Source organism: Nicotiana sylvestris, unplaced genomic scaffold (assembly GCF_000393655.2).
Source record: "Nicotiana sylvestris unplaced genomic scaffold, ASM39365v2 Un00017, whole genome shotgun sequence".
In the NCBI taxonomy this organism is placed as follows: domain Eukaryota; kingdom Viridiplantae; phylum Streptophyta; class Magnoliopsida; order Solanales; family Solanaceae; genus Nicotiana; species Nicotiana sylvestris.
The window spans coordinates 55017-66103 of NW_027184353.1; the positions used below are offsets into that span (position 1 = coordinate 55017).

At 37.8% G+C, this 11087-nt stretch overlaps 1 protein-coding gene across 2 annotated transcripts; it reads left to right on the forward strand.

Moving 5' to 3' along the window:
• The first annotated feature begins 5152 nt into the window (after nucleotides 1–5152).
• LOC104230734 (uncharacterized) lies at nucleotides 5153–9870 on the forward strand. 2 transcript variants are annotated; one of them, XM_070165662.1, is made up of 4 exons: nucleotides 5153–6400; nucleotides 8792–8905; nucleotides 8989–9059; nucleotides 9552–9870. In XM_070165662.1, exons 1-2 carry the CDS (start codon nucleotides 5610–5612, stop codon nucleotides 8826–8828), a joined length of 828 nt encoding a protein of 275 aa, XP_070021763.1. In that variant the 5' UTR covers nucleotides 5153–5609; the 3' UTR covers nucleotides 8829–8905; nucleotides 8989–9059; nucleotides 9552–9870. The 2 variants fall into 2 exon arrangements, with proteins under 2 accessions (XP_070021763.1, XP_009781917.1); XM_009783615.2 differs by having other exon boundaries at nucleotides 9599–9870.
• Nucleotides 9871–11087: the final 1217 nt, after the last annotated feature.

An 11087-nucleotide genomic window follows, 5' to 3' on the forward strand; every position in this document is an offset into this window, starting at 1 on the left:
CTTGGTTCGAAGTTGATTTTTAAGTGATAGACGTGCCAACATCTTACAATTTGTTGTTTGGACGACCATGGATTCAAGCCGCTGGGGCTGTAGCATCAACACTACATCAGGCCGTGAAGTTTGAATGGAACCACCAAGAGGTGATCATTCACAACGACGATAGCAATCCCATATATAGTCGCCAAACTATCCCAGCAATAGGAGGCAAAAGAAGGATAGGTAGGGAAACTTAACACCACATCGAGCGAGTCAACGTCGTTGTTAAGGACAAATGGTGGGACCTAGCAAGGGGCTTGGCAAGAACCTCCAGGGAATCGCTAAGCCTATCAAACTAAAGAAACATGGCACCACCTTCGGATTGGGATATGAGTATACTTGGGAGGAATTCAACTAATGGTTTCCACCATGGCGCGGTCCTTACTATCCACTGGAACAGCCAATACCACCTATGGAGCAGACTTTCCAACAGGTTGACATTGTTTATGGGACAGACGAAGAAGAAGCACTTGCTGCGGTAAAGAACTTGTTCCTAGAAGACTTTCCATCATGTTTATAGGAATTTCTGCACTCTCATATAAAGATATCATGTCTATAGGAATTTTTGCATTCTTTCATATAAATACCATGTCTATAAGAATCCTGCATGCTCACATATAGATGATATGTCTATAGGAATCTTGCATGCTCATATATAGATGCCATGTCTATAGGAATCCTGCATTATTTCCTATAGATACCATGTCTACGATTATTCGAAATCTGAACTCTGCATATATGGAAAATGTGCCTATAGGACTTTCTGAATCTTACATCTCCACTTTTCATTAGGCAAACACGTTTATAGGTCTTAAATAACCAACTGCGATTAAATATCATGTTCATGTAAATTCCAGCATCTAGATGTCATGTCTATTAGGTTTCTGCATTTTTACTATGTCTATCCATGTGTTCTAAAGTCGACAAACAAATAGAAATCATGAATATAGGAGTTAATCAAATCTGAATTACCTCACTCGCTTATAAGTCTAAAACCTGCAATAATAATGCATTACTAGCTGTAGAACTTATGATCTTTTGCTAAAACTTGCCTTTCTTTAATAACTGACAACTTTTTCTTAAATTAGAACGTATTCAATTTTCCTGAAACCAGTAGATATCATGCCTATATGACCCTCGTCCAACACTTAGGCAAGCCATAGGGTAAATTTATAAACTGAATCAGATTTTTATTAGCTATAACCAGCAGGCAAGCCTGATTCGGGCTTCTTATCTTAACTATGTAATAAATTAGTCTGCCTCAAATCTTTAAATTTTAATTAGACCTTAAATAGTACGTGCAAGTCATGCTACATTATGTGCTATTCTTTGGTTTAAATGAGGTCTGTTTGAGCGCTTTTTATCTATTTATATGCTCCCCCAAACTTGCTATATATGTTTTGTTTGTCGCCTTAGTATTTTACCTTTTGAAACCACAAACAAGCCCAACATCTCCTCCTTTTAGGATTAGTAGTCCCAAGTACCTCTGGACCTGATAGGATTGGGGCAGGTAATAGCATGCAATAAGTGAACGAGATCATTCCACGCTTTAATACCTTAAAAGGGGCAAGAAAGGGTAGATATGGATATGATGACCACGTGATAACATCACGTGTAGCCCCTCACTAAGGAGTGATTACCGGATATTGTGTGGGGTGATCCATATTATTAGTAAACCTAGGACCCCCTCCCCTTTGTTCCTTGTTTCTTTTAAATCTTTTAAAACCATTTCTTCTAAGAAAATCAACTCTCTTTAGTTCCCTCCGATTTTGTTTATTTGTGACCATTACATGAAAATCCTCTCTTATATGAAACTCTTACTTTCCTATGTATTATTCGCACTTAAGTCACTACAATAGCTTGGCCGAGAACCACACTAGTGGATCTTGAGGGGTGCCTAACATCTTCCCCTTGAGATAATTTGAAGCCCTTACCCAAGCTCTGGTTATCCAAATTAAACCTTTCTTAGTGTCCTAATGCACTTAAATCATTTGGTGGTGACTCTTCAATTCCTAAACAATTTCCAAAAGGGAACGAGTTGTCTTCCTAAATGTCATAAACCCGATTTTGCAAGAAAAAGGGGGCGCGACATAAGGTCGGTGCAATCTACAAACTCGCCATTTGCTATTCTTTTTCGGTACTACTACAGTATTGGCTAACCAATTAGGATACTTTACCTCGCGGATAGACCCAATTTTAATAGTTTTTGAACCTCATCTTGAATCACCAAATTTTTGAAAGTCCCCTGATTTCTCTTCTTTTGTTTGACGGGAGAATACGATGGATCTTCATTTAACTTGTGAGTCATTACTTCCGAGGGTATTCCTGTCATATCAGAATGAGACCAGGCAAAACAATCCATGTTTGTTTTTAAAAATTCAATCAGATTACCTTTCGTGTCGTGGCTTAAGTTGGCCCCAATGTAGACTTTCCTTTCAGGCCATTGTGCAAATAACTCTAAAACATCCAGCTCTTCAATTGTTGTTTTGATATTTTCATTTTCTTCTGGTTCTTGAATGGAATCGGGCCTTGAGTCTACATCTGTTTGCCCTTGTTCAGTTGAGGCCTGTGTTGTGGTATCCTCAATTGGATTTTGTAATTGCTACTTTTCTTCATTTTTTGCACTTGAATCTGCTACATAATTGATGCTCCTGGAAGTCTGTTGATCCCCACGGATTTGACGCACTCCCCATGGTGATGGGAGTTTAATAACTTGATGTAAGGTAGATGGGACAACATCCATCTCGTGGATCCAGGGTCTCCCGAAAATCATATTGTAAGCCATTTCCATCTCCACAACCTGAAATTTCGTATCTTTGACAACTCCTTCTACGAAGGTTGCAAGTGTTACCTCCCCTTTTGTCACAACGCTTGAATTGTCGAATCCAGACAAAGTATGTGCCTTAGGTACTAGCTTGTCTTCATATTGCATCTCGTTTAATACTCTTAGCAAAATAATGTTCACGGAACTACCTAGATCAATCAAAACTCGTTTCACATTAGTATCATGTACAAGTAGAGAAATTACCAATGCATCGTTGTGAGGCGTTAACACGCTGCCTGCATCTACATCATCAAATGTAATACTTTCTTCTTCCAAAACATGTCGTACCCGCTTTCTGTGGGTAATTGTAACTTTAGAAACTTTATTGGCCCTCGTATATGTTACGCCGTTGATTTCCTCGCCCCCGCTTATAACCTTAACAGTCCTTTTAGGAGAAGGAGGTTTAGGGGGCTCTTGCCTGTTCTTCATGTATGTTTGCTTACCTTTTTCACTGAATAATTCAGTAAGATACCCTTGTTTCAACAGATGGTCGACTTCCCCTTGTAGCAACCTACAATCTGCGGTTTTATGACCATGATCGTTGTAAAATTCACACCAGTGGCCAGGATTACATCTATTTGTATTTGATCTCATTTCTTTTGGCCACCACACCTTATCACCCATGCTTCTTGATACGGCTACTAACTCTGAAGTACTGACGTTAAAATTGTAACCGCCAAATCTTGCCTTCAAGTTTCTATCATCATCTCGTGTCTCCCATGTGTTTCGATTGTTTCCAAACCTCGATGATGAACCCAACTCTCTATTCCTTGATCTATGATCATACCTTGAATTATCCTGCTTTGATCGTGAAACCTTTCCCACTGGGCCCATATATGGTTTGTATCTATTTTTACCGGATCTTTTTTTGATTTCTGAACGTCTCGAACTTACCTTTTCTTCTTTTTGGGATTGTGAAATGGTATCTTCTTCTATCCTTAGCTTTGTGATGTATCTGTTGTAAACGTCATTCCGGGTTGTTGCTGGGAATTCATGAACACTTTCTCTAAGTCGTCTCGTGGCTTCTAAACTTTTCTCATTCAAATTACTGGTAAGAGGAACAACTTCCCTCTTAAAGCACGGCTCAAGAAGAGAAACAACGTCCAAAACCATGTATTTAGATTGAAGTTCAAGACATCAAGCGCTAAAAGCAAAACAATTGTTCTTGCGAAATAATATTGTTTCACGAAAGTACTGTTGACAGGGAAAATGACTAACAAGATCCATAAATAATCTGTTTCTATATTTGAAAACAAAAAGAAGAACTTAACAGCACATGTGAAAAGTATAGAGAAGTGGAATTTTTATCATGGAGAAGGTGAATTGTTGACGCAGAACGTTGAAAATAGGGAATAAGAAAGTGTTGTCTTCAACCACCGAAATAACCTAGCTTTGTTTACTTATTATGCTTTGAATTTGGTAGTAATTCATAAGTTTTGTGTTGGAACCGTTTAGCTAAAATATTTCTTGACTTCCACATCAAAATTCCATTTCCATAATTGATGGCCTCACAATAATCTCAAACTACTTTTATGAAAAATAATTCATGAACATCGTAACCGGCTTTATATGCGACTAATAAATCATTGTGGCCATGGACACGGTTGTCGTGGCATGGTCACGATACATAAATCCCAACTCAAGTGCGCGTTTGTGGCGACTTGACCTCAACTTCAAATAATAATAAATAAACATGTTGTAAATAGCGGGTGCGTTTCACGTGACGCGAATCGCAATATGTACGAAAAACACAACATCAAAACTTGTTCAAATAATTTCCATAAGTATTAAAAGCGTTTAAATAAATACTAAAAGCGGTTTAAAAGGTAAAAATGCACAATATGTTTGGAATATGTATTAAATCAGACAATTAGGCCAATTATTAATTATTGAGCGACCGTGCTAAACTACGGAATTCGTCTCACACCTTCTCCCGGGTTAACAAAATTCCTACCCGATCCTCTGGTTTTTGCAGACTTTAAATAGAGTCAAGTTTCCTCGATTTGTGATTCAAAATAAACCGGTGACTTGGAACAACATAAATTATGCTAATTGGCGACTCAAAATCAATAAACAATCTCATTTCGAATAATGTCACTTAAATTGAAAAAACTTCCTATCCCCTCGGGAAAAAGGAGGTGTGGCAATAGGAAGGATGCTAAGTTTAAGGGGCAGCAAATATATGTGGCCATAAAATATAGGGGTATTAAGTGTTACTGTTTAGAATCACTGGGGTATTAATGCAATTGAGTTATATTATAGGGGAATTTCGGAAAAAGAAAAGCCAAAAAGAAAAACGAAAAAAAGGGAGGCACGTAAAACCTAACTATATAGCGTCCGAAACTTGACGATACGGATGAAATTAGCCAGCCGACTTAGATTTACAGAACCCTAGATCTGAAGTTTACCCAGCCGATGTGATTCGAAGAGGAATGGATGAAGAGGGTTTGAGAGAGAGGGGGTCTCCAGTTGTTGTCTATCTCCACGGGCTAGATGAAGAGTTTGATTGGTGGTATTGCATCGACGTGCCGGTGACAAAGGATCCGTTGTTGACAAAGGATGATGATAATTCAGGCCAACCGATAATCCTCCCTATGAAAAAGATTTCTCCGGTTGCGAAGCTCAATCCGGTTATTTATGGAAGTGAGGAAATTGGGCCGTTATTGGTGACGACATCTACTATGCTGGTGGATCCTTGCCTGATGGTCTTTCTGGGTCTATTCCTAATGAAAAATTGGTTAAGCATAGCATGACACAATCTGATCCTGCCTTTTGGCAGATCGAATCTTCCCTGAATTGTCCCCGTATGTCGCCCGTCGTCGAAGCTGTTGGTAGGGGAAAACTATGTGTTATGGGCGGAAATCACTGCACATGTCATGATCGTCCCAAATGTGGTGAAATTTATGATATCAAGGACAAAACTTGGAAGTACCTTGATGATGATTTTGATGCTTTTGCTCCCTATGATCCTTTCTCTGAAGTTGCTATTTCTGTGGAAAAAGATGAGCCTACGCAAATTGTGTTTTATTCCTTGTTAAAGGGTTGTATCATGTTTTTCGATCCAACTAAGGGTACTATATCCAAGTTAATCGAAGACCAGAAGGACTTTGCTTTGCGGAGTCATTCTTGGGATCCTTCTCCAGAAGGTCTTGGTGATAAGGCTAAAATTCGTCCACTAGTGCGTGCGTCCAATAATCTAAATGCAGTGTTCACTAACGATACATTCTATTGGTTCACCTTTGACATGTACATGTATGCATATCATGTTAGTGCTAAAAGATGGTTTCAATCGCCATGTCTTATAGATCAATTTCCCTCACTGTCTTCTCACGATCACCCTCCACCATCCCCCATTTTGGTTGGCCTCCCGCAAGATGGGAAATTCGTGGTGTTTCTTCCTGAAGAGCCTGAGCCTGGATTAATGATGATGGCCTGCCTCAAAGTGGAGAGAAACCTACAATCCTTACAAGTGTTGGTGGAGTTAATTCAACCTTTATCCTTGGAGGAGACAGATTTTTTGCCCTTTGAGGGGAAGGCAATGTGAGTACACTTTCCTTGCCGCCTTTTAATTTTTTTGAATTTTGGTTGTCCGCTTTGGTTATGAAAGTTCATTTTTGTTTGCTAGAATTATTGTCTCGAAGTTTATTGTTTCTTCCTTTGTACTCACGATTTCCGGTAAGAAACCTAAGTCCTTTTATGTCATGGTGCAAGTCATTATTCCAAGAATTTGATCTAGCTCGCCTAAGTCCACATGGGAGTAATGTCTCGTTTGCGATTTCTTTTTGAGTAGAATGGCACAAAAATATGGTGCAATATCTGCCCTTAGTTTCACATTGCAAAATAGCTTGGCATGAGTTGAAACGTGATTCATTCCCTGATTATATAGTGTACAAGCCAAATAATAAACACTATGGACCACGGAACAATGGATTTCTCTAAACAATAGAGGTGCTATTTTATAGATCTTTGTGCCTAGTGCTAAGGTTTTAATATAACATTTTTACATAAAATTCTAATATGAAAAATAAACTAATATAACATTGTTACATTATAAATACTTGGTATTCCTTTAGTTTTGGGAAAATCAGTGGACAAATGTGCATGACCTAATCTTCACAAAGTAACAATACAATACAACATGCACCAACCATACATTTGTATGATTGCATCCATTTGTATTCCCCTGATCAGCCATTTGTTCTTGTTATGATTGCATAAAATTTCATTCATATTTATCTGCTCATTTGTGGTTGTGTTTTGTTCTATTGCTCCGTTTATCCTCCTTTATTTTTCACTCTTGTCATCCAATCCTTTTCTTTTGGTTCTTGAATGTACTGGATATTGGAAGGGGTTAGGGATGGCAATGAGTCGGTGCGGGTGCGGGTTTGAGTGTTAGCGGGGCGGTGCGGGTTTGGGTGTTTGCGGTTGCGGGGTGGGGCGGGGCTGGTTCAGTTTTTTAAAAAAAAATTATGCGGGGCGGGTCGCTGGTTGGGGATTTTACTTTTTGGACCGATAAAAACACAAACACAATCACAAGTGTAGTTGTTCAGTTTCTCTCTGCAATGGCACGCAAGTCTGAGAAATTCTTGGAGCTAAATGGTAAAATTCTCAATTCCAATCCCAATAATTATTTATCCTATTTGTATTGAAGCTGTAATATATTCTTGAAATCAAGTTGTAAGCGGTTCTATTTTATAGTCTACGATTGAACTAATAAACAGTACCAAATTATACTGAGTGTATCTTAATGCAAAATTTAAGTGGCAAATTTCAGATGTTGTGTAGATGTTTGTGGCGTCTTTATATAATACAACTACTGTAAAAAAAAATCAAAAAAAAAGAGATTTTTTTTTAAAAAACATTTTGCTGGGCAGGCGGGTGCACGCGAGTTTAAATCATATGCGGGGCGGGCGGGTTGAAATTGTGCTGCCCCGTACCCGCACCGCCTGCCATTCCTAGAAGGGGTAGTTGGAAAATACAGTCTCTACAAACAGTGTGGAGTGTGTTTCTCTATCCAAGATTATTTCTGTTATCTGTATTATACATGGACACGTTCAAGCACATGATATGTTACTTGAAAGGCATCAAACTCATGCCTGGTTGCATACGCCATAACTCACCTTGTTGGAAGAACTCCTCGCTTGCATGTACCAGATCGAAAGAAGTGTAACATTGAAAAAGCTAAGAATGTGTTCCACTTCTTGGTCCTTGTGAATTGTCAAAAGGGTCCCGAAATATGGGACGAAGGGAATATTTTAAGTATTTGAAGTTTCTAAAATCATATGCTCGCAAAAAGAAAACATTAGCTGTTTGTAACCTCTTTGTTATATCCTTAAGGGATTAATAATTATCTGTTGTAGGCTTGTGTCCGTGTATTGTATTTTATTATATTATATTATATTGCATCGTATCGTATCATTTTGATGTGTACAATATTTGAATAGATTTTTATTATTTTCCATCATTTCACGATGATATGCCCCAACAATATGAAGAACGAACTTGCAATACAACATGTAACAACCATCCAAACAAGGGGTTAGTACCTATGTTGCGCGGACTCTACAAAATGATGCCGCACCCCGTGTCGGATCCTTCAAAAATACACTATTTTTGGAGGATCCGACACGCACCGGGCATAATTTTCGGAGAGTCCGAGCAACATAGGTTAGTACTAGATCTAATAAAATGAATCTTTTTAACCAATTTGATGAAAGTTCACTAAGTAGATGCATTTGTCAAATACTATGATGATGTTTTAACTTTCGGGAAGTCCCAAAAGTATAATATTATAGTTGTATGATTATGTGTAAAAACGAGAAACTTAAATTAGTTGCGAGTGAAATTTCATCCTTCTTTTTTTTCCTCCCGTGGACGTTTTACTTTGCTTGAATTCTGCTAATGCTTTTTTTCTTGACATGAATGTTGAAGGTTGAAGAATACTGGGTCAACTAGCATGCACGGATGAGCAGGGGCAAATCTACATGCTAATTTTGGGTGCTCAAGCACCCATTATCTTTGACAAGATTTAGTAAATTTGTATAGGTAATTATAAATATATTTAGGTAAATATTGATTGAGCACCCATAACTAAACTCTTTTTTCCTCTTCTTTCAATTTTTTATCAGTGAGCACCCACGACTTTAAAATCCTGGATCCGCCACTGCGGATGAGTTTGATCTGCAACAGAGATCTAATGGTGAGTGGTTGTTGGATTTTCATATTTTTGTCTCTTTCTATTTGGAAAATTATAGGATATATAGATGAAACAGGAAATTTTGAAGTGCATCCATCTTTTTAATCTCCGTATACCGCCCTTAAAAATGTTGTAATTTTTGTTATCCTACCATTTTCTTATAAACCAGCAGTCAGTTTAATGCCTGGCTTTTCTTTTGTTGGTTGGTTTGGGAATTTTTCTAGTTGTCAAGACATTTGAAATTGCTGTTACTCAAAAGTTCTGAAATTTCAGTACTTCGACTTGGCAACTCTCCAAATTTCGAATGTCTTAAACTTCTAGTTTTAGTTGTTTGATAACTATCATTATGAATCTTTTGGTGAAGGCGAAGATCTTTGTAATGCTGTAATGGATTTGTAGTATGATCCCTTTAAGGCAAGAAATTTGCATTTCTATGATCAGCAAAAGTTACCAGTTTGCTGTGGTTGCTGTAAATATTTTATCTTTTTGATGCAGATGCTCTTGTGGAGATATTTTCTCTAAAACCTTTTTTCGAATTGCAGGCATCTCGTTCGAAGGGTTGTGTCGGTCTTGTTTGGTTCTCTAAGTTAATTGATTCAATTAGTTTTATTAGTATATTAAACTTTGTGCTTTAGCTTGTACATAAATATGCTGCATTGTGATGGACATAAAAACGTATCAGATTGTGTTTTGTATAGGCTTTATCTTTGCCTTCTAGAGCGAAGGTAACTTGTACATTTTAATGTTGCTCCTTTTCATCCCTTCCCCCCCTCGTGATGTGTTGGCATGAAGGGAAACAAATGATTTCCTCAGATATTTTGTGCTTGGTAAGTGAATTGACAATATTTATCAATGTTTGGTTGGTGAGGAGGAACACAATTTCCGGACCATCAGGACATGTAATTTCAACTCACCTTCTCGCCAGAATCAACATATGCCTTGTAGAACGAGCATGAGTTCACCCCCATCTCACTACAAAGTCCAAAACCATTCCAGTCCCCCTAGTGTCTATGTAAGGAAGACAATTAGGGCTCTCTTGTTTGGTATCACGTGTGAGCATTGCAAACTGGAAAAGATGGAAAAGCTAGATGGTGTTTCTTACGACTTTCCACAAAACTGCATCTGAGACATGTAAAAGTTTATCTAGATTTTCAATTGCTGGTACTTTGGAATACATGTGCAATTAATACCATTCTTTTAACAGTTTAGATCTAGCAAAGCAAGCAAATTGCTGGTACTTGGGAATAAATGAATAGCTAAGCTGTAGTATTCAACCAAATTAAGTTAGCTATAATCAACACTGAAAGCAATCAAAGCACCAAAAACAATTAAGCAGTTACCTATTAGCAACAAGGAAACACACCAAATAGATACTTTGTCATAACTCAACCCTTCTTTCCATAATTACTGAGATTCCTCTTTTTTCACTATTAAGTTTTCCCCTAAAGATGATTAGTGAAACCCCCCCCCCCCCCCCCCAGATAAAATGTTAACCTCGGCAATGGCTACACCTAGGCATCGTAGGCGCATTCACATAACTCCTTATTTTTACTGGCTAGAGGAACAACTTCCCTCTTAAAGCACGGCTCAAGAAGAGAAACAACGTCCAAAACCATGCATTTAGATTGAAGTTCAAGACATCAAGATCTAAAAGCAAAACAATTGTTCTTGCGAAATAATATTGTTTCACGAAAATACTGTTGACAGGGAAAATGACTAACAAGATCCATAAATAATCTGTTTCTATATTTGAAAACAAAAAGAAGAACTTAACAGCACATGTGAAAAGTATAGAGAAGTGGAATTTTTATCATGGAGAAGGTGAATTGTTGACGCAGGACATTGAAAATAGGGAATAAGAAAGTGTTGTCTTCGGCCACCGAAAGAACCTAGCTTTGTTTACTTATTATGCTTTGAATTTGGTAGTAATTCATAAGTTTTGTGTTGGAACCGTTTAGCTAAAATATTTCTTGACTTCCACATCAAAATTTCATTTCCATAATTCATGGCCTCACAATAATCTCAAACTAG

What these genes read in the sequence shown, in the direction of transcription:
- LOC104230734 (XM_070165662.1), top strand. Translation starts at nt 5,610, where the DNA reads ATGACACAATCTGATCCTGCCTTTTGGCAGATCGAATCTTCCCTGAAT. An exon ending in CCCTTTGAGGGGAAGGCAAT is followed by an intron (nt 6,401 to 8,791) that starts GTGAGTACACTT and finishes TGAATGTTGAAG; the next exon opens with GTTGAAGAATACTGGGTCAA.